Source organism: Cavia porcellus, unplaced genomic scaffold (assembly GCF_034190915.1).
Source record: "Cavia porcellus strain 051 isolate PalLab524CR breed Dunkin Hartley unplaced genomic scaffold, mCavPor4.1 scaffold_21, whole genome shotgun sequence".
Lineage (NCBI taxonomy): Eukaryota > Metazoa > Chordata > Mammalia > Rodentia > Caviidae > Cavia > Cavia porcellus.
Window position 1 is genome coordinate 36,893,103 of NW_026947504.1, and position 23,245 is coordinate 36,916,347.

The 23,245-nt window shown below is 39.4% G+C and overlaps 1 protein-coding gene across 4 annotated transcripts in view; it reads right to left on the reverse strand.

Moving 5' to 3' along the window:
* Positions 1–23,245, reverse strand: part of Katnal1 (katanin catalytic subunit A1 like 1) — a 74,853-nt gene that overhangs the window by 22,966 nt on the left and 28,642 nt on the right. For 3 of the 4 annotated variants that reach the window (XM_013141227.3, XM_013141228.3, XM_003477413.5), the window contains exon 4: positions 1,448–1,616. In XM_013141227.3, the coding sequence (XP_012996681.1) occupies positions 1,448–1,616 (169 nt within the window). Of the gene's footprint in view, positions 1–1,447; positions 1,617–3,987; positions 4,196–23,245 lie in introns of those variants that run through there. The other variant, XM_063232573.1, reaches the window with a different exon arrangement.

Consider the following 23,245-nt stretch of genomic DNA (forward strand, 5'->3'; position numbering starts at 1 on the left):
CCATCAGCTTCAGCTCGTCCCTGAGACGGCAGTATCCTGCTGAACACTTCAAGGGCCATGAAAATCAGAACTGAGCTGAGTAGACCTCTCAAATTCAAATGAAATTTCTATGAGTTTGTCTTGTAAATTCTAGTCCCTTTTATTTCCACAGTGACTCAGAAGGTCTCTTTTATCTGCAAAACAACTGCAGTTTTGTTTTAAACACATGACTTAGTTTTCAGTAACATTCTGAGTACTTTTATATGTCAATGAAAGAGTAAATCAGACTTAGAAAAGTATTTGGAAACAGTACAAATCAAAGACTTTTTATAATCTCCAGAAAAAATGTATCTGACATTCAACAAATGTTGCTTGGTTTTGTTCTTAGCTTAAGAGCCGTCACACTTTAAACTCAATATTTAATTATTCTGAATTTTTTTTCAATCCAATCCAGATTTGCAAAATCTAGCTTGATAGGAGAATACAACACAATACGAAAGGCTTAAAGTAAACAGGACAAAAATATTATGACTTTACAAATTCTGTTCTTCCGGACTCCATTCCCTTCCTTTGCGAGTGACTTTAGTTCTCTACACTGGCTTCAACTTTAAAATGGGTATAAGATACCTATTTTGCAAGACTATTCATGAATTACATGTGATTACTCTGAATGTTACCTAGCAAAGGAATATCCAGTAACGCATGGCCACAGTTCTTTTCCTGTGCTGTGTGAAAATGAAGACCAAGTTCCATTTAAGGTATCACAATGGAACAGAAATACTATTGCTAAAAACTTCTGACTAAATTAAGGCTTTTCACTAACACTAAGACTAACACTAAGATGCATCAGATCATCCTGGCTCGTGCCTTCCTCTGCAAGATCATCTGTAACTCACTGTCTGTGAGAATTTTCATACAGTGCTGTGCCTATCTGCCATTCAACCTCCCAAGTTAAATTCATGACCATAATGAGCATTAACCATGAGAAATCTTCTTACTAAAGAAACATATATATTGTTTAACTCTATACTTTCAAATAAATAAAAGATTTTTTATTTTTAACAACAGAAAACCATATCCCTCATCGTATTCTGTGAATATATTTATCGGCTTTTTTATATCCCTACAATTATGTTTTCACTTCTTGTTCATTTTCATTCAAAATATTTTCCAAAAATTTTCAAATTCTATTTGGAATATTTCTACGTAGGATTCATTGTACTACTTTTATTCCTCTGTGTGTGTGTGTGTGTGTGTGTGTGTGTGTGTGTGTGTGTGTGTGTGTTTACCATGCCTCTGAGGTTCTCTGCATTACACTGTGGTCTTCAACAAATAAAGACCATTTTTTAGGTTCTGAATCTTTCATAACTCTTCCACATCAAAACCTGAAAAGCCCACAAGACCCAGGCTAATGGTCACCCAGGTCAGCACCTCGCCTCGGGGAGGGAACCACAGCAGACAGCCTTGCCTTGTCATCTCTCCCTCTCGCTCTATAATCCTTGTCCCTACTTGCAGAAGGTTTTTCACTCCTTGATATCGGGTGTCCTCGGCCTACAGGTCCCCGGGCTCCTATTCCTGCCACTTCTTTCCTCAGAGGTCTCACTTCTCGACTGGGACGCCGGATCGGGGGTGGCGCTCTGACAAAAAAAAGAACAAAACATTAAATTGCCAAAATCTTTCAATACCAACTTAGTTGATAAAACAAAAACAAATATATTTGCTCAAAATCTCCTGTTCAACTTTTTGCCAATTCATGGCCCTAACTATTAGGTTTGCTTTTAAATTCTTTTATCTGAAGTATATGTATTGACATAGTTACTAAATACACACAAATAATACATAAGCAGTAATTATTTTGTAAACATTTAATCACCCATAGAGGGCAATGCAGACTACTCTCATCTAATAATTTTAATAGTATAACAGAAAGTCAATACCTTTATTTATTACCATCCTAATCCAAGAATACATAACTTCTTAAAAAGCATTAAAAGCTTAGAAACAGGACAAGAGTTGAAATACAATTACTGGCATATTTTACTAATTTTTTTTTATAACCAAGATGATTTTCTCTGCTCACCATTTAATTCATCGAATTACAAATGATAAGGATTAGCAACATAATCCTGAAAACAGTTAATTCATATGTAAAAATATTATTCATATTTTGAGGGTGTGAAAAGTGAGACTCATCCCAAGTACAGAGACCTCCAAATGTAACTAAGAATTCGAATAAATTAAAAGTTTAGCACATAAGAAGGTATTTTGTTTCATATAATATAAAACATGTCGCCTTCAAATAATGAAGGGTTTTTGTTTTGTTTTGTTTTTGTCTTTTGAGGCAGGGTTTCATTATGCAGTTCAGACTGGACTTGAGCTCACTTTGCTCCCAGTGGCCTTGAACTTGAAGCCATCCTCCTGCCTCAGCCTCGCAAGCGCTGGGATTACAGGTGTGTGCCACCACGCCCAGCCCAAACAATGAAGTTTTAAAGTTTGTCAGCACACAAGTTAGTTGTCTCTTTGGGTTTTAGGTGAGGCACTTTTATTACTCGCGGCCTGATCTTGGCTGTTCTTTCCTGAACTGTCTCTTCCTCTGCACTTCTACCTTCTCTCTCGCGATGGCTACGCTTGTACTTGTAGTACGTCAAATCCCTTATTCATATCACATTTCACCCCACCATATCTGCCACATGCCTTTAACGCATTTATGCCTAGTGTTCCGTTTTTGGGTTTTCTTTCCTTTTTTTTTTTACCTTTTTGGGGGCTACCAGGGATTGAACTCACACAGGGATTGTGTTTGCCAGGCAGGTGCTTATGCCACTGAGCTAAATCCTCAGCCCCGAGTGTTCCATTTTGTAATGTTGCAAACAGTGGAACATAATAAAAAAAACTTTTCTCTTCAAATTCTTGTTCCTTGAATTTTCCTACATAACATACATGAAGTCCATGCAAATACGAAGCAAACTGCAACTTTTGTCACAAATGGGTTAATTTACCTGACATCAGAATTCCACTCCTAGTACTAAAAAACAGGTGATGTTGTTCTTAAGGTCAAGATAAGAAAATGAAAGAAAAGTCCAAAAGGTTGCAAATTTGGAACAAAGAAGGCATTAAAGAAAATATTGATGCGTTACAATTCGGCATATTTCGATGGCTGACATTAGGTTACTTCCTGAAACTACCCAGGGCAAGAATGACTGGGAAAGCTCCACTCAGGTGACTGGACACTAACAGCCTAACCCTTGGAGTCCAGCTGAACACTTACTGAACGCCCTCAGTTAGCACACAGCCTCTACTGTGGGCCCTCAAAAGGCGAAAGTAAAAGAAATAACACCAGAGAAACTAGAGACTGGTGGACAGTAAAATGGCTACAGGGTACCTTGAAGTCTTAAAAATTATTACATTATTGGCTGCAGGGCACTAACAGTTTTTAAGGCATTCTGTCAATAATATGCAAATACGATGAGACTAGCAAAGGATAAAAGTCTTAGGGTAAATTGCTCTCTTTCTAATATTTCAAGGCAACCATGTTTCAAACTGAACTTTTTTTCTGTTTTGATAAGAGGTGAAAAGCAGTGGAGTGCAACTATACTTCTGCATGTGTGTATGTGTGCCCGCATGCTGGTAACCGATAAAAACGAAAAAGACAAAAAAAAAATTCTTTCCGCAGTGTGATTGATTATAATCAAAGACAAAAACGCAGCTAACAACCTTCTCCAGCAGAGCACACATCAAGTTTTCCCTTTTGTTAGCAGCTGTGCCCGCTATTTAAATAGCCTGGCACTGTTTGTGGTCCTGCTTTTCTGACTACACAGCCAGTCTGAAGCCCCCGCCCACAGAAGCAAGCCGGGCCTGGCCGTACACTCCACACCAGGCTGTCCCTCAGCTGCAGCCTACCAAGGCGGCCTGGCTGCTTCTGGACGCAATGCAGTGAACCCCAAGAGCCCTCCTTGGCTCGTGCTGTCTCCCCCAACACTGCTGTTTAAACGTCGCCTGGGAGCCTGCTACCTGTAGTCCGCTTTGCACACACATCCAGCTAAGCCGCGTTGCAGACTTCCTGCAAAGCTGGGCCACGGGCTGCCTTCCAAGTCTGCTGCTGCTGACCCTGTCCTGTCATTTAGCATTCTGATGGGCGCATAAATGGTCTGAATCCAACTGCTCAAGAAGCCAGATGTGCCATCTGAGGCAGGCCCGACAGCTCACAGAAGTGGGCCTGTGCTCCCTAAGTCTTCGGTTCCATCTCACTGCGGCTTGGTATTACGTCTGTAACAGACTCTGTCAGCTTCCCGAAGGACATCCTCGATGCTGCTCTGTGCTTCTTTGTCCATTAGCGCGCTGCTGCACAATGTCATGCTTCACTTTAAGGACTCAGTGACAGCTTCCAGGCTGTGTAAACAATAGAGCTCACAGGGCTTCTTTTGCTGCTCTCTTTTGAGAGTTTAGTATGGTTACACAGCACCATTGACCTCTGTTCTAATGGTCACACAAACAACACTGCTAGCATTTAGGGTTTCAAATATGGAGAATAAATGGTTAGATCTGCGGGTAAACACAAGAATGCCTACACTGCACTACAGGAAAGACAGAAATACACCTTATTCTATTACAAGCAAGTAGGCCTGACTTCTTCTGAAATCCAGTATTTCCTCTTCCTATAGTAAATATCAGTGTTATATGTAAATGCCTTTAACACTGCTGCTTCTAATGAAAACCGGAAAACAACCCAAATATTCATGGTCAGAACACATAAACTAATATACATTCATATAATCGAATACAAGACACAACTGAACATCAATTTCTCTCTCTGAAGTTGAGGGAAAATCATAGAATTTGAAGAAACACTTATGGAAGATATCAAGATAATAATACAGTAAAGTTCTTAGACACCATGGAAGGTACACAGTTTTATACTGCCCTGTGCTTCTTTATGTCTTAAATAATTGTCACCACTTTTTATTCTCAGAAGGTAACATTGTAAATATGAACTATGCTACAATAATAAATACCTGAGCCCCTAAAAAATGAAATAACAGGATTGCTAATCGCTTTGGCACCTTCTGGAAACAAGGATTCAGCACACACCCAAAATGAACTGCCTGGTCTGCAAAATCTACCCGAAGGCCTGAGCAGCAGAAAGAGGGCGGGCTGTGTCGTGGAATCACTCTCCAGGATTCCAGGAAGTAAGAGAGCCCTCTCTGCAGAGCCCTCCCTTCACGCCATGTTAAGAGACAGGGTCTGCTATTCGTACAGCCTTCTCCAATAGATGCAAAGGCTCCCTCTTAAGTTACCAAGTTCTTCCTACTTCCCTGTCTTTCTGAATATTTTAAATTATTTGGTTTTATCTGTCTATACATTGTTATAATTCTAATATTAATTTGTTATTGTTTTCTTTAACCTTAGCTTTTTCTATACAAATACATACATATATATACACGTTGTTTCTTTCAGCTTCTCACACCAGTGAGATAATATTATGATGTTTACCCATGTGTGTCTTATTTATTTCACTTATGAGTATGGTCTCAAGTTGCATCCATTTATCTTTAAAAATTTCCAGTTTATCCTTCTTTATGGCTAAGTAGTACTCCACTGTATAATAATACATCCTTTTTATCCATTTCTCAGTCAATGGGCATTTAAGTTGTTTCCAAGATCTAGCTATTACAAATTGTGATGCTATAAACATGGGTGCACATATATCACTGTGGTATGATGTTTCTAATTCTTTTGGGAAGATATCTAGAAGGGGAATAGCTGGATTGAATGGGAACGCTAGTCCTAGTTTTTGGAGGCATCTCCACACTGATTTCCACAGTGGTTGCACAATTCTGAATTCCCACCAACAGTGGAGAAAGATTCCTTTTTCCTCACAGCCCCTCCAGCATTTGTTACTGGTTGATTTCTTGATAACAGCCATTCTTTCTAGGGTCAGGTGGAAGCTCAGTGTTGTTTTAATTTGCATCTCTCGAATGACCAGTGATGTTGAACATTTTTTCACATATCTGCTTGCTGTTTGTATTTCATCTAAGAAGTGTGCATTCATCTCAGATACCCATTTTTGGATTGGGTCTTTAAATCTGGAAAGTCTAACTTTTTTCGAGTTCTTTCTATGTTCTCAGCAGTAATCATTTGAGGTATAGCTGGTAAACATTTCCTCCCACATTGTGGTTATCTCCTCACTCTGTTGGTGGTTTTTCTTGCTGTGCAAAAGCTTTTCAATAGAGATTCCAGTTGTTGATTTTTTATGACAGTGCCTATGCAGTTGGGGTTTTGTGCATAAAGTCTTTGCCTACACCAATATCTTCAAGAATTTTACCTACTCTGTCTTCCAGTAGATTTATTATAACTGGTTTAATACTAAGACTTTGATCCATTCTGATTTTAGCTTAGTGCATGGTGAAAGATATGGGTCCAGTTTTAATCTTTGGCATGTGTAGAGCCAGTTTTTCTAGCATCATTTATTAAAGAAGCTATCTTTCTTCCAGTGACTATGTTTGGCACTTTTGTCAAAGATAAGGAGTCTTAGTGTGTTTGGAGTTGTTTCTGCATTTCTAATCTGTTCCACTGATCTTTGGGTCTGTTTTTGCCAATACCAAGCTGTTTTTAACCACAGTAGCTTTATTGTACAATTTCAAGTCAGGAATCGTGATGTCCCCTGTCTTGTCTTTGTTGTCCAGGATTGCCTTTGCTATTCTAGGTCTCTACTGGTTCCAGATGAATTTTAGGGTTGTTTTCTCTAATTCTGTGAGATATGCTATTGGAATTTTGATTGGGATTGCATTGAATCTGTGTAACTATTTTGGTAGCATGCCATTCCATTATACTGGTTCTTCCTACCCAAAAACATTGGATGTCTCTCCATTTTCTAATATCCACTTCAATCTTCTTTTTCAGAATATTGTAGTTTTCAATATAGAGGTCTTACATCCTTTGTTAGATTACTAGGTATTTCTTTTTTTGGGGGGGTGCTGCTATGAAAGGTTTTGTTTCCCTTATTTCTCTCTCAGTGAGTTTGTTATTCGTGTATAGGAAGGCTATTGATTTTTGACTGTTGACTTTGTATACATTACTGAATTTGCCTAATAAATCTAGTAGTCTTTTGGTGGAATTTTTGAGTCTTTTATGTAGAGTGTCATTTCATTTGCAAATAATAATTTAACTTCTTCCTTTCCTATCTTTGTTTCTTTCTCTTGTCTAACTGTTCCAGCTGAAGTTTCCAGGACTATGTTGAATAAGAATGAAGACAGTAGACATCCTTGTCTTGTTCCTTACATTTTAGATTTTAGAGAGATAGTTTTCAGTTTTTGTCCATTTAGTGTGATGTTGGCTGTTAGTTTATCATAGATGGCTTCTATCAGACTGAGATAAAACCCATCTTTCAGTTTTCTGTTGGGTTTTTACCATGAATGGGTTCTGGATTTTGTCAAGAGGTTTTTCTGCATCTATTAAGATGATTGTATGATTTTTGTTCTTGGCTTTGTTAATATGATGCATTACACTTACGGATTTACGTATGTTGAAACATCCCTACACCTCTGGGATGAATCCCACTTGATCATGGTGTATAATGTTCTTGATGATTTGCTGCATTCTGTTTGTCAGTATCTTATTGAAGATTTTTGCATCTATGTTCATTAGGAAAATTGGCCAGTAATTCTCTTTCTTAGTTAGGTCCTTCTCTGGTTTTGGTATGGGGGTAATGCTTACTTCCTGAAATGAATTTGGGAGTATTTCTTCCTTTACTAAAGAGTTTGAAAAGGAGTGGTGTAAGGTCTCTCCAAATTTCTTGTAGAATTCAGCAGTGAATCCATCAGGGCCTGGGCTTTTTTCTTTGTTGATTTTTTTCTTTTGGTACCAGGGATCAAACTCCTGATTTTGCATTTCCCAGGCAGGAGCTTGTGCCACTGAGCTACATCCTCACACCTGCTGATAGATTTTTAAATACGTCTTTGATTTCACTGATACTGGTTTATTTTGGATTTTTATATCGTCTTGATTCAGCTTTGGTAGTTCATATGTATCTAGGAATCACTCCATTTCTTCTGTGTTTTCCATTTTATTAGGTTACAAGTTTTCAAACTAGGTATAGATGATTTTCTGGATTTCTACAGGGTCTGTTTTGATTTCACCTTTTTCATTCCTAATTGTGTGGTTCTTAGTCTTTTCTTTCCTTTTTTGGATAAAGTTGGCTAAGGGTTTGTCAATTTTGTTTAATCTTTCAAAAAGCCATACAGTAAGCAATTTAGAACAAGGTGGTATTTTTGTTCAAGAATGTTACTTCTGTTTACTCAGTTAACTTCTAGGAAAAAAAGAGTATCTTACTTTCTAGTACATTCATCTGTATAACTGTAGAATAAGCAGGAAAACATTTCTGTCAATAGCTAATAAAAAGAAACATCAATTCCAATAGTTCACACTGATATTTTCACTACAAGGACCTAAAGAGTTAATATATGAGATTTCTAAATCTAAGAGGAATTATTTGGTGAAAAATAAGTAGGCAAAAAACAAAGTTTATCTATGATTTGAAATTAAACATTAAAGGTAATGAATTTTAATGTCTACTCTTCAAATAAATACTGCCATTTTTCAAATAAATTGTATAACTAAAAAGAATGGCATTTATTCATCTAGTTGTAATAAAAATATGGTAAATACCATACCTAATTTAAGTACCATTCCTAAGTTAAGAAAAATACCATATCTCATTTAAATATCACACCTAAGTCTAAAAAAAAAAAAAAAAACGGCAATCTAGGGTCAGCAATAGGCTTAGAATCCTAAACTATAGATCCTTTTTACCTCCTAGGCCTTCTGATCACATGAGCATATCACTTAATATCTATAAGCTTCAACCTCTTCTTTTATAAACAAAGTTTGAGAAAGGAAAGGTTCTGTAACTGGACAGCATTCTAGAATGAAGAGGAGTCACAACACCCTTGACTTTATAAAAATTTTTAACTTACTTTAATTGAGGTACATCCGCACAATAAAATGAGCATATATTAAGTATGCAAAAAATTCTGTATCATCTAAACACCAGGAGGTCAAAACAGAATATTTCTTAATATCCCAGAAAACTCACTCATGTTTCCTCTCAATCAGTCGCAGTCCCTTAAAGCAACCACTATTGTGACCTGGACATAACAGATTAGTTTTGCTTGTTTATCAGTGTCATATAAAAGTTTGCCAGGTTCCTTCAGTATTACCTATAAAATTCTATCAGCATTGCTGCAAACAACATCATTCTGTTTTAATTTGCCATGCAGTACCACCCAAGTACACATTTAAACACACTGCTATGTGAGTTCCGCTGTCACAGTGACCAGACCGAGAGATGTCTAGAGGTGCCTGGATCAGAGCACTACACTCGTGAGTGCGTTCATCCACCAGTATTGCAGGAGGTGGGTGGCTAGAGGGCATATCTCTGGCTGGCACTCTTTGCCTTGTGCTCTGCTTTGCAATTGCATGAGTGAGCAGCTCAGCTCTCCACGCCATTGCCTTGTATGACCCAATGGGACTCTCCCATGCCACCGATGGAGTCATGTACACACCACCATGGTTAAAGGTGGTGGCAATGTGTTATGGATGAAGATGGTGGTCAACTTAGCGCCAGCTGGATTACATCAGCATGGGGCTGAGCATAGATGTTCCACCTAAGGAAAGTTGCCAGCATAAATAGAGACATGGAGAAGGAAAAGCTGTTGCGTTGAGGCATTGAGGCATTGTGGGTTCTCCTACGAGTTGCTGTCTGAGCTGTTGGTTCTCCCGGAGAAGCTCTGGTCCTCACATCGAGCATTGCTTCCTGGCTCCAAGAGGGGAAGACATGTGCCACTTGGTCTCCAGGATGAACTCGTCACACTGGCTTCCTGGCATGTACTCGACTGCGCTTATCGTCAGAGCAGCTCGGGATGGCTGTGGTGCTTTTCAGGCCAGCCCTGGTCTTTGTTGTGAGTGTGACTTCTCAGCTCCAGCATAGAACCCTCATCCCACCAGCACAGCTCCTTCACCTGGCTGGCATAGATTTCCTGGCTTCCACTGCTGACCTTTGGGTCTTCCCGGCACGGATCCGTAAAAGAGACTGGCGTGAGTCCTTTTTGTGGGCTCTGGACCTCCAGTTGGACTCGTGGGAGGCACTGTCATGAGCTCTGGGTTTTCATCTGGACTCATGTGGGACATCGCTGTGGGATTTAGTCCTTGACTAAATATTCTATGTCTGTGGTATTGCGGACAGACTTCCTGCACTTTCTTGTGTTAACTCCCAGTAACCATTATAAACTCCATGTCCTGACTCTAATTGTTCTCTGCACAACCCCTACCTACAACAGAATGTGTTCATTTCGGCTCACAACTTCAGGGGTTTTGGTCCAGAGGTTTCACTTTTCTGTATGGTATATGGGGGAGGCTATATCAAGATTTTGCCCCCCCCCCCATGGATATATTGATTAATCCAGAAGAGTATATTAACTCTTTAAGTCCTTGTAGTGACAAGTATCACCACTGCCTACTGAACTACCGTGGTGTCTTCTTCCACAAATCAAGTGACTTCAGAGAATTTAAACTTCAGCGGTTAAGCTCTAGCTCTAAAAAGCACTTTGTAATTTTTAATTGTGATCAGAATATCTATTAACAAATATCTAAGTAGGAATCTGTTTAAAATATTACTTCTCTGAACAAACATGAACTCTTTGTAAATGCAAAGCACTGTTATATAACTTATTTCTTCCTTAAATCTTGTAGCTTCTACTACAAACTTTTTCCATGTTCAAAACTATAAGATTTTAGAAGGTCCTTTTTTTTTGGTACCAGAGATCAAACGCATGACTCGTGCTTACCAAGTAGGCGCTTATGCCACTGAGCTAAACTCCTGGCCTTAGAAGGTTCTTTTAGGGTTAGAATGATATCCCCTTCACAAATCTAGCTGACACAATGCCAACAAAAATTATCTTTTATGAATTTAATATAATTTATTTTCTTCTTAGTTCCTTCACAGACTTACTTAAAAATATTAATTTACATGTAGATATACTTATAAATCTTAATAAATATATAGTAAAGTAATTTAACATCTCTAAAATCCTAATAAAGTATCAGCATAAATATTTATGTAAAAAACCCACAAATCTAAAATATTCCGTAATATATTTAAAGTGAAACTGCATGCACAACACCCTTGTCACCCATATATATAATCAGTATTCTAAGTGAATAATAGTAAACGTGCAAATATGGACATCTTCCTTGACAAAAAATATTGCTACTAATATTATTAGTTTTGATTTTCTATTTATTCTTAACTTTAAATCTTCCTGGAGTCAAGGGACACTTTTAGTCACCTCAGAAGATACTATCTAAGTTAGCAAAGGTAACAGTTACCAGAAACTGCAGCTTGGATGCGTCCTGGAGCTGCCGCTGAGCTTCTCACACCAAATGTGATGCAATCCCACTTACAGCAATCACTGCGCCCTTTCGGCATTCCCAGGCTGTCCATAATCAGTTACTGCAGCTGGGACACTGAAGGGATTTTTGTCGTCATACTAATAAGTGATACTAAATCATATGTAAAGTTATTAACAAGTCTTTCAATCACTGGGGAGAAAGGTGGAGATCATTATTAGTTCTTTAGTCTAATGGAGGAATTCCACACCACTCCCAGGAAGGTTAATTACTAGATTGAATCTTGTTTTTCTTTGGCTTAAAGTTAGGCCACTCATTTGAACTTGAAACACCTAAGATATTTAAAATTATTCTGTCCAACTCTAAAAATGTTAAAACAAGATGGACAATGGTATTCTCATAGACTAGAGGACTACATAACCTTTACAAATAGTATCAAACTGAATTTTAGTTATCTCACAGGTCTTTGTCTAGTTTAGAGTCAACTCTTAATTTTTAAAACAAGAGAACACTAAAGGCGTATGACATGGTCCCAGCATTCAAAAGGTCTATAATACAGCTCAAAATTCATACACGTTTTAGAATTACACTGGACATACCTTTCTTTTTTCTGTTTTTTTTTTTTTTTTTTGGGGGGGGGTTACTAGGGATCGAACTCATGACCGCACACTTGCCAGGCAGGTGCTTACACCACTGAGCTAAATCCCCAGCCCATGAACATCCCTTTCTGTCCACACATAAATCCTACAAGCAAAGCTCCGCTGACAAAGAATTCTCAACTATATCATCAAAAACAATAAACTAGCACAAGACTCTCAAGAACTTATGGAATTAGAACTACAAAAATAATATATAGGGACAATAAAAATAAAACTTTCCACAATAAAACATGTAGGAATGCTGGGCAAATGTAACAAGTGTCCGTTTTTGTACAAAGCTGATCTTACCAGAATGTAAGAGACATACCTAAAATACTGAAGGAGGAGGAGAGTTGGGAAGGGGACGGGGGAAGACGAAGAAGGAAAAAGAGAGGAGAAAGACTTCAGGCACCCGAGCTGACGATGCAGCACTCCTTTGGGAGTTTGGGCCACAGTCATCTGGAGGCTTAAGATTTAATGGTCACATGCATACCGAGACCTCGTATGAGATCTGAGGCCTACACAAGTCATAGAAGTTGAACTGAGACTACAAAAGATATTCACAGGCAATAACCTCAATTTAAAAAATGCAGAATTTAGAAAGAAGAAATAAGTACATTTATTTGTCAATCTAGGCCTGTGATTTTGTTTGTTTTGTGTTTTTGAGGCAGGGTCTCACTGTGTATGCAGGTGGCCTTGAACTCACTTAAGTAGCCTAGGCTGGTCTCCAGCTCACAGCAATCCTCCTGCCTCAGCCTCTGAGTGCTAGAATTACAGTTGTGCATCACCACGCCTGGCTTGAGGTCTGTGATTTACGAGTGAGGCCAACGTCTTTCCTTTAGAAATTACAGACAAGAACCTGTCCTCACACAATTTGGGACTCAACTTGATATTACTGAAGCGAAGAAATTTCCTACAAGTTGATCTTGAGTACAGGACGTGTCTAGAGGACTTGGCTGAAGTAAACAGACGTTCTCAGAAGTGACACCGTTTCTAAACAAGCCACACAGTGAAGGGCTGATAAAAGCTTTGTTAAAGAGACATTCTCAACTGTACGACAAAGAAGAATCACTAAAATAAAAAAAACTAAGATCCCCAAATGTCAGTTACAGACTACAAAACATGTTTAAAATTATTTAAAGCATTAAAAATTTTTATACAAAAGGACAAGTCTTAAGTATAAATAAAAACAAACCTACACAGATAATTCACAGTGAAATCACTTAATGTCAAAAATAAAAAGTAGAATATTAAAAACAGTAAGAAAAAGTTACCTAAGCAAACAAAAAAAAAAAATCAGATGAATACTCTACACCAAAAAGTAAAATAATACTGGTATTATTACTAATGCCATCCACAGAACATAAAGACAAAATAAGAACCAACCTAAATTCCAAGCTACTATTCAAGACTGATGGGGAAATACGAGTATTTCAGACAGAAACGGAGAGTTGAACAGAGAGAGATCTTTGCTGTCAGAACTATAAAGCATACTTCAGCAAGGATGAAACTGAGAGTCAAGTGCGAGGAGTGGAAAGCAAAACCATCGGCAAACTCATGGATAAACCTAAGGAGGTGTTTTGGTCACTCATTCTCCCAACAAACACTTCCTGAACGCAGACTCTCTGCCCGAGGATGCTCTCGGTGCTGAGGTACACAGCAGTGCGCAAATCTGGTGGGGACAGAAAACAGTAAAGCCACAATCTCAGGCGGAATAACTGCTAGGAGGAAAAGTAAAGCAGAGAGGGGACAGCCACGACAGAGAAAGGGCACATACTGTAAATAAGGCGGTCAGGGTACAGCTGTGTAGGCGACTGTGAACAAGGTGATAGCCAGCCGTCGGAGCGGTGGACGGCTAACGGAAACGGCAAACCGTTCCTGAGCACTTCCTGTGTGCCAGGCTGCTCTTCACACCTTACCTGCATTAAATCATTTACTTTTCACAATAACCCTACAGGGAAATTGTCATATTGATCCCAGTTACACAGGAGGAAAATGGGACACGCTACCGGCCCCATCCCCAGGGACCTAAGTGGCAAGACAAAAGATAAGCACTCTTGCAGAGCTTAAATTATCAAGCTCTGTACAGCAGAAACAATCTTGCTAGAACAGGAGTTGCCGCGGGGCCAGAACCTTCCTCCTGCTCGTCTCTGCATCCTGATGCCTGCAGACAGACAGTGCCGAGCGCCATGCTGAGCCAGGTAAAGCAGGAACGACAGGCTGAGGGCCAGAGAACAGCAAAAGGAAGAAACTCCAGAGGCCACAGACAGAAAATAGAAAAGCAGAAAGTAATGCAATGTCACAGAAGCCAGAAGAGGAGATGGCAGGTCCGAAGAAGACGGTAAACACTAAATGTTACAAAGGTGAAAAAGGAATCTCTTGTTGTTAATTCAGGAAGCTTTTCAGGATTTTCAAGGATTCAGCCTCAATCTAGAATGACTGGGGATCCAGAATTTCAAGTATTTAAGGAAAAAAGGGCACTGAAAGGCAATGATCCACACACTCTACAGCATATTGCAGTCTGCCAAAGGGACAAAAATGGGAAATAAGCTGCTAAGTGAAGCAAGATAAAGATATTTTTCAGTAAAAATGCAAAAGTAACACATGTTGTGGGTCCATTCTGACTTACCACTATCTTGTTCCCACTCCTTAGTTTATCTCTAATGAATTACAATTTCTATCTTTCAGTTGCCTTTTCTGTAACATAAAAAAATAGAAACACCATGTTTTTAAGTATTCATTATATAAATACCTAGAATTCCAAAACAGAAATTTCAAATGAAAATAACATAAAGAAAACTTGTGCAAACAGAAGAAATTTTAAAATAAAATTTCAAAGCCCAACAGAATGTTCTCCTACCTTCTGGATCCTTCAGATCAGAATTTAGACCCTGAAAAACACCTGCTCCCTCTGTCCTCACTCTCAGACGGTCCTGCTTGCTTTCTCTTTCCTCAGTGAAAGGGTCACCACAGAACCTCTGGGAGCTGTCACCTCTGTCCACCTCTGCACCCACTGCAGTCCTGGGACTGGGTCAGCTGCCCACACGCTCCCGCGACAGTACATCAGATCGATCTCTCCTCCTGGCTCCTCAAGAACATGCCCTCTGTAACTGCATCTCGTATGCAGCATCCTCTCCTATCAGCATATCCTGTCACTCTTCTCCTCTCACAACAAACTGTGACTCCTGTCTTTCCCAACTACGGCTCATTTGTCTGCTTCCCTTTTCTGGAAGAACCGTATATACTCAGTTCATCTCTTCCCACCCTCTGAGCCTTCTCCATTACTCTACCAAAACTGAGCCCCAGTGAGCTCACGCTGCTCAATTCAACACAATCCGCCGGCCTTAACCTAATCTGATCTTCATGAAGTACTTGATAAAGTCATTTAGGATTTAAATGTCACTTTCTTCTTTGACCATAGCAGTATCTAGTGCACAGAATCATTGTAAAGATCAAGAAATAAATCACATAAAGAGTATCTGCATCACAGTTAAGAATTCAATAAATATTAGTTACTATTGTGGGTAGTCAACCCTGTTACTTATACCCTACTCGTGGTCTAAAAATAAGAGTCTATCCATATCCCAAAAACACAGTTTTAGAAGACAGTATGATTTCAGAATGTTTAGAAAGCGGATTATGACCTCAACCCGCTAATAGTATTAGGTAAATATTCTATTCTCAATCATGTAAGAGTAACTTCAAAATTTCTAACTCAGCCTTAGTTGTTGTTGATTCCTAAATAAAGTCCAGTTCTCATTTCTAATTACTCTTCAAAAGACTGATTCGAATATTTAATTTTTTTTTTTTTGTACCGGGAACTGAACACATGATTTTGCGCTTGCCAGGCAGGCACTTAGGCTGCTGAGCTAAATCCCGAGTCCTAAGTATTTAATTATCTGCTCCAATTTTTCTCTCATTTTTCTGTATTTCATTAATCACCAAACCTATTCCATTCTACCTCAGTGAAGAGGGAAGGGCTCATTTCTGTCTCCACATCCCAACATATGAGGGCAGAACGTGGTAGTGTTGACAGCACATAACAAGCGCCAGTATCCTAGCTGAAGCTCTCTAGAATACTGAGATTGTTGTCTTTTACTGGTTTCTTGAAGCCAAGATCTTCATTACCAATATATTGCCTACAGAGCCCAAGATGATGTCTACTGTCCAATGTATATTTATAAAATATATGTTGGATAAATCATTGATATAGTGATTTTCCTCTTAAGATATCAAAGCAATCTTACAAAACAATCTCATTTTGATATATATTTTGCAGTGGGGGAGATGAGTTCATAGAGAAGTAAACTTGAAAGACAACTCAACAGCAGTAGGAAGTGATACGAAAACTTGCTCTAACCTTCTAGTATCAGGGAAATAACTTGTATGGATGAGATGTAGTTTACTCTCAGTATTTGGCTTTCGCCTTAATCACAGTAAAGTGGGCTTTTAAATGACACCAGTTACTTACTCTATGTGAATAACCCAAGGGACATAAGGCAGTAACTTTAATACCAAGTCAGTAAAAATTTCCTCTTCACTGATATTCCCTAGAACAAACTTGATAAAAAGTAGTCTTGCCATTATTTGTACAGAGAAATACATTATGCCATTTTCCTGGGTCTTGATGACATAGAGTTTTAGTCTCTCTATGGAATAAGCCAAATGACTAATTTCAGACTTGTATGATCTCTTTTCACCTCCATCTTTCCCAAAGGATGTTACTTTTAAAATCTACCACATGGGAAAATAAACTGGCATAGCAATTATGGAAAACTCTATGAAAATTCCTCAGAATATTGGAAATAGAATTATAATGGTCCACCAATCTGCCTTCCAGAGTACATAACCAAAGGAAATGAAATCAGTGCGGTGAGGAGAAATCTGCACGCCAGTGTTAATTTCAGCATCACTGACACTAGCCACGACACTGGCAATAACCTGAGCAGCATCAACACGTGAGCAGGTGCTGGGGACTAAAATTCACAGTGACTAATCTGCATCCTTCCCTAAAGGATAAATGGAGGCCTGGGATCATTATAGCCCTTCTGGGAGTTCCTGATAACTCTTTTGGGATGGGTCACCCTCTCCCACCAAGACTACACTAAAACTATTAAAACGAACAAGAACATTCCAGGGCAAGATCCTTCTTAGCGTAAGACCATCTCCGACCTCCTGATTCATCCTGGGATTATCCGCTGCCTGCTGAGTCAACCACCTCTGAATCTTCCACTGACCCTGAATCTGTGTTGGCCCTTGCACAGTGCAGAAACCCAATGGAGTTTGGAATCGCTTGGTCTCTGCCCATCCTGAGGGAACAACCTCCCAGGCCCCCATCAGGCATTACTAAATTTGTCTCTGTTTCTTATTTCATCCTTTCACTGTACCCCTCAATACAGGCAGTTGGGGATCTTCACCAGGTCCCCATAAGTGAATACAGGGAAAATACATATACACACACATACACATGCACACCCAATGGAATATTATTCCTGCCATTTGTAATAACAGAAGGGAATCTGGAGGACATGGCGCTAAGTGAAACAGGCTGCAGAAAGTCCAACACGGCATAATCTCACATGTGGAATCTAAAATAAACTCAGAACAGAGTAAAATGGTGGTTACCAGGGACTGAAGAGAAAGGGAACTGGGGTGTCTTAGTCCATTTTGCGCTCTGGCTGACTATCTGATACTGGGCAATTTATCAAGCCTAGGGATTTATTTCTCACAGTTCTGGAGGCTGGGATGTCTAAAATTGAGAGCATCCGACAAAGGCCTCTGTGTGCATCAGCCTATGACAGGAGGCAAAAGGACAAGAGCACAGGAGACATCAAAGCGGGCCACCTTGATTTCACAAACCCAGTTGTATAATAACAGGACCAATCCATTTGTGAGGGCCAAGCCTCATGACCACACCCCATCATAAAGATGCCACCTCTCAGTATGGTTGCATTGGAGATTATCTTTCCCACATATGAAGCTTTGGAGGACACACCCAAACCAGGGCAAGAAGTGATACTGGTCCTGGACTGCAGAAGTTCAGTAGCCCAAGAAAAGTTCTCAACACCTAACATAAGCAAGGTGACTGTAGTTAGCAATACTATGCTGCACACTAGAAATCTACTAAACAAGGTGCAAGAGTTTTGCCTTAGAATAAATTACAGGACATTATGGCAAAGGAAGGCCAAACTGGGGATGTTTACCCTGAGGTCACTTCCTCCTTCCCCTATTGCAACTGCTTTTTTCCTTTCCCAGTGCTTGCAAAGAAAATTCCAATCGGCTCCTCCAGCGTCATCCACGCCTGTCCTAAGCACCATCCCCAGCCGAAGGTTACATATACCTCTACCCCATATCCAGGGTAGAGGAAAAGCCAGATTGCTCCCAGTTATGGCTCCTCTCCACAGCCTTACAATAAAGGTCACTTTTACTTTTATATTCTGCTCCTGAATTGCGCCAAAAAAACTCTAACACAAGGTAGACCTTAAGAGTGCTCACCACAGAAAAAGAAGGCAAACTAAGTGAGGTGATGGATATGGAAATTAGCTTGACTGTGGTGAATGTCACAATTTATATGTACATAAAATCATTAAGTTTATTCATTAAACTTTTCCTTCAACTATACTTCAATAAACCTGGGGAAAAAAGATCACATTTATTTTTCAAGCTGAATAAAGAATAATTTCTTGAATATACACTAATTCAAATACCATTCCAATATACAAAATACTAGTTTTATGGTTCTGGGTCTCAGTGGAAGAAAATATCTCTTTAAAGATAACATAGTTAATAAAACTACATATAAAATGCTACCAAAACCATTTTATTAACATAACCTTTTTAATAGTTTTATTTTGAGGCAGGGTCTTATTAAATTACTAAATTATCTAAGTTGGGCTCAAACTTATGATCCTTTTGCCTCAGCCTTTTTTAAACCTGAGATTACAGGGATAAGCCACCGTACCCAAAGACATGCAATCTTTTAATTTAGGACAATTCTAACAGTGCTACTCATAATCTGCCACCATGCTCCTACATAACAAGTCAATTTCTTAATATTTAAAGGAAAATTTAATTTAAAAAACTTTTGATTTATCTAAGCAGCTGCTGATGATCATGATTAAATCCATCAGATTTGTAATACAGATGGTATAATTTCAAGCAGGGTAGCAGAACCACTGGTGGAAAACCACAGTATACAAAAACTGTTGGTATGTAGCAACAGGCATGGAGAAGTTTGTGTCAGAAGTCCGTGCCAGAAAATGGATAAAACCACAAACAAAACTACCAAATTAATGTGAAACACAGCAGCATCTCTGAAATTCTTTGTACAGAAAATGTAAACTAAATTACGTTTTCCTGTTGGCTGAAATCGCAATTTCACTGTGGTACTCCCACAGATAAATTTTTAAAATTTTGCTCAAAATAGGAATATTTATTCCATTATTTTCAAGTTCTTTATTCTCCTACCACTACTACCAAGAATTTAACAGATAGATATTTGGATAGATACATGTATATCAAAATATACCCACAGAATCCACTCAGTGTGTGTCCTGAAGTAATAGAACAGATTGAATACAAGAAAAATTATTTAAGTTCAACAGAACTGGGTTCAAATTCTGACTCAGCCACTTTCTTGTTCAGTTGACTTCAGTTTTCTGAAGGGTACATCAGGTTCACAATAATAAATTGGCAATAATCATAAATGGCCAGAATTCATGGGAAAATGGCAGGTTGACATAAGACAATGCTTACAAAGATACAGTAAGTAACCAATAATTATCAGCTATAATTCTTTCCCTAGAAATAATCAACAACTTCCTGAGACTTGGATATTTAAAAAGTCATTTTTTTTCTGCCAGAGTTACCCAAAACATTTCAGAAAACTAAGGATTTACACAGAATTTTCGGAGAAAAAGTTTCTGGAGAAATTTCAAAAATAACAGTATAGTTTCTTAAAGTCTATTATTCTAAAAAACCAAAGATGAGATTAAAAGTGGGAAAGCAAAGACTGCCTCTCCAGGCCCTGGAATTGAGACATCTGGAAAATGACATGATGAAGAAAACAGGTAGATCTCCAGGAATCAGGAGAGAGCTGACAGGAGAACCAGGAACCATAGAGAAGCTGAAGAAATGGACCAGAACAAGAGAAAGGAACGAAGCCGTGGGGAAAGCTAACCCCGGCTCCCAGGGAGGAGCACCTGTCTGCCAACCTAAGGTAAGGACAGAGTCAGCAGCTCCAGGGAAAGAAATGAGGCCCACAGCAGTAGCCCCAAGAGAAGCCCATGATTTGTAAACTGCAAAAACAGGGCAGATCTTAGTCCCAAAGTGACTATTTTGGCACAGAGGATAGAAGGGGAGCATAAATCCAATACGGCGCCCACCATATTTGGGTATGTCTAATCAGGACTCATTTGGGGAGAGGACTAGTTGCTCAAGACTGAGCTACAGAACAACTAATTTCAGAGCTTCTGAGGTCACCCTTCCAAAGTAATTGAGTGGGAGACACCATGGGAGAGTGTTGCAGAGAGGGTGCAGGCTGTGGATTTTAAGCTCAGCCTGGGAAGGATAAAGAGTCCTGCCCTCCAATTTGAAAAGCTAAGTCAATTTTGTGTGATTTTCAGAGGGGGACTCGGTTTGAAAAGTGCTTGCCTTAAAACCAGACTCGACCCCCATGCTCACCCAATCATCCACATCCAATAGTTCGCTGGCTTTTTGTTCCCCCAGCTGCCAATGTGATCAGGATTCACCTCATCCTGGACATTGCCTCAACCTGAGACACACAGGTACAGGAGGCTCTGGAGCAGGAGGGCACCACACACACCCACAGGCCACAAAGCTTGCGGGAGAAAGCTGTGACTTGGACCACTCAGAAGGACCTGGGAGTGGCTGAAATGAACACAGCCATAGAGCAGGCATCACTGACCAACCATGCCCACCAAGACAAGCGGGGAGGACTCAGCATTTACACACAAAAACATGAGTGTGGAGACAAAGTATGTCCTACTGATCCAACTGATCACTCGCCATCCCTCCCTCACATTTGGCAGACTCCAATCTATAGACTCTGAAAGGAACCACTGCTTCAAAACATGCAGGGATTTTATTTCCACTCATTTCTCTTTCATGGGTTTCTGAGGTTTGGGGTATTTTTTTTCTTATTTCTTCATTTTGCAACATACTTTTCTTTCTTCTTTTTCTTTTTTGTTATTTTATTTAATTCTATGAATTTTCTTATACTCCTTAGTAGGATCCTTTATCTCACTTTTCTCTCCTCATCATCCCTTATTAAATTTTGCTTCTTTCATTTTGCACTTCCCTATCCCTCCATCTTTACTAGAATATTAGACTTTATCATTATATACATATTTAGTTGACCCTAGGCTATCAGTATAGAATTTTTTCTATGGTTAATGGTGGCAGAGTCAGTCCATCACTAGACACTGATTGTATGTTAATATTTGACTTGTCTTTGTGGCTATAATTATGGATCTCTTAAGGATTAAAGCTGGAACAGTAGTAGTTTTATTTGGCCTTATGATATGTCACTATCCAGTTTATCTTTGACTCTATTACTGTTGCTGATTTTGTGCTATAATTTGTTGCTATTACCTGGATTTTAGTGTATGACAATATTTGGTTTTCCTTTGCATCATCAACAATACTGCAGTTCGTTTTGGACAACTGAGCACTAGATCAATTACTCTGCATGCTCCTCTACCCAAATTAACAGAAGTGGTCAGATCTTGTGACATGGGCAAAAAAGGTTTATAGTTAGCCATGACCAGAACACATCAATGGCAGGAAGACAGTTAACTAAAAAGACATTCATACCAGCAACCAAGTCCTGTAACTCAGCATACATCAAAAAAAATAAAAACATGACAAACTAAGCCAAAAAAATGTCTCCCAAAATTCTCAACTTCTACAATGCCAATCCATAAGGTATAAATGGAGAGAAAATCAAAAGATAAACAACTGAATTATATGAAATGGTAAAAGATCAAAGTAGACCCCACAGGGGCTGGGGATTTAGCTCAGTGGCATAAGCACCTGCCTTGCAAGCAGGCAGTCGTGAGTTCGATCCCCAGTACCGGGAAAGAAAACAAAAAACAAAGTAGACCCCACAACTCTTGCATTCTGCACCACAAGGATGAGGCAAGGGGCTGCCACCAGCAGAAGCAGTAGCCAGGCTTCCTTATCTCTTGGCTGAAGGGGGTCAAACGTCTGGGCTGTTGAGCACTCCAAACCCAATCCCAAGGAAAAAAATTACCTAGGTTGCTGCCACTCTAGAAAATGGCGCTGTGAGGCTCTCGTCTCAAAAAAATTCTGCAGTTTTCCTCTCAAAGCAAACTGCTTCACCTTTGCAACCTTGAGGCTGCAAAGGCTGGGATTCTGCCGGTTCTTGTGATGTCCTCAGGCCGTCTTCTCTATTATCCTGTTCCTTCTCAGCAACCAAGTTCTCCTCTTTGTTCTCAACACAGACCTGGCCAACAGCCTCCAACAATAGCTTTGCCACTGCCTCAACGTTAGTCTGTCCTGAAATTTCTTCTGCCAAATTAGTCTTCTGCTCTTATTCTTAGCCCAAGTCTCTGGACAAAAGCAAAATGGAGATGAATTTTCTACTAAAGCACAACCACAGGATCTGGAATCCAACAGCCAATAAATTTCTTCTTTCCAAAAGAAACCTCACGAGCCCAGTCTTTACCAGCAGCGTTTCCATCAGCATTCCGCTGTTCTGAGCTCTGACCAGAATCTCCCATCAAGTATCAGCTTAAAGCATTCCAGAGCTGCTTCTTTAGTCAGTATCTCCAAACCTTCCCAAAGTCTTCCCATGACCCGGTTCCAGAAGCTCCCAAACCACACGGTCAGGCACATTCACAGCAATGAACACACACTTGCCAGCAAAATCTGTATCAGCACATTCTACAGAAAAAGATTCAACACAAGGTGAAAGTGAAGCCTAGAGTTCCTCACAAGAAACATGTGAGCCTTCCTTCTTCATTTCTCCTTTATAACATTCAGGCAGCAAGGCCCCCTACAGTGGGTCTCCATCTTCAGTAAATCCCCTCAGCCACACTCAGAATAGCTGATTCAATTTATTTGGGTGTTTTTTACTCCAGTTGGTACAATCAGACAACTATCACAAAAAGACATGCACTATTCCTGGACAGACAGAGCCAATACTGTCAAATGGTCATTTTTCTAAAACTGATATAACATTTAAT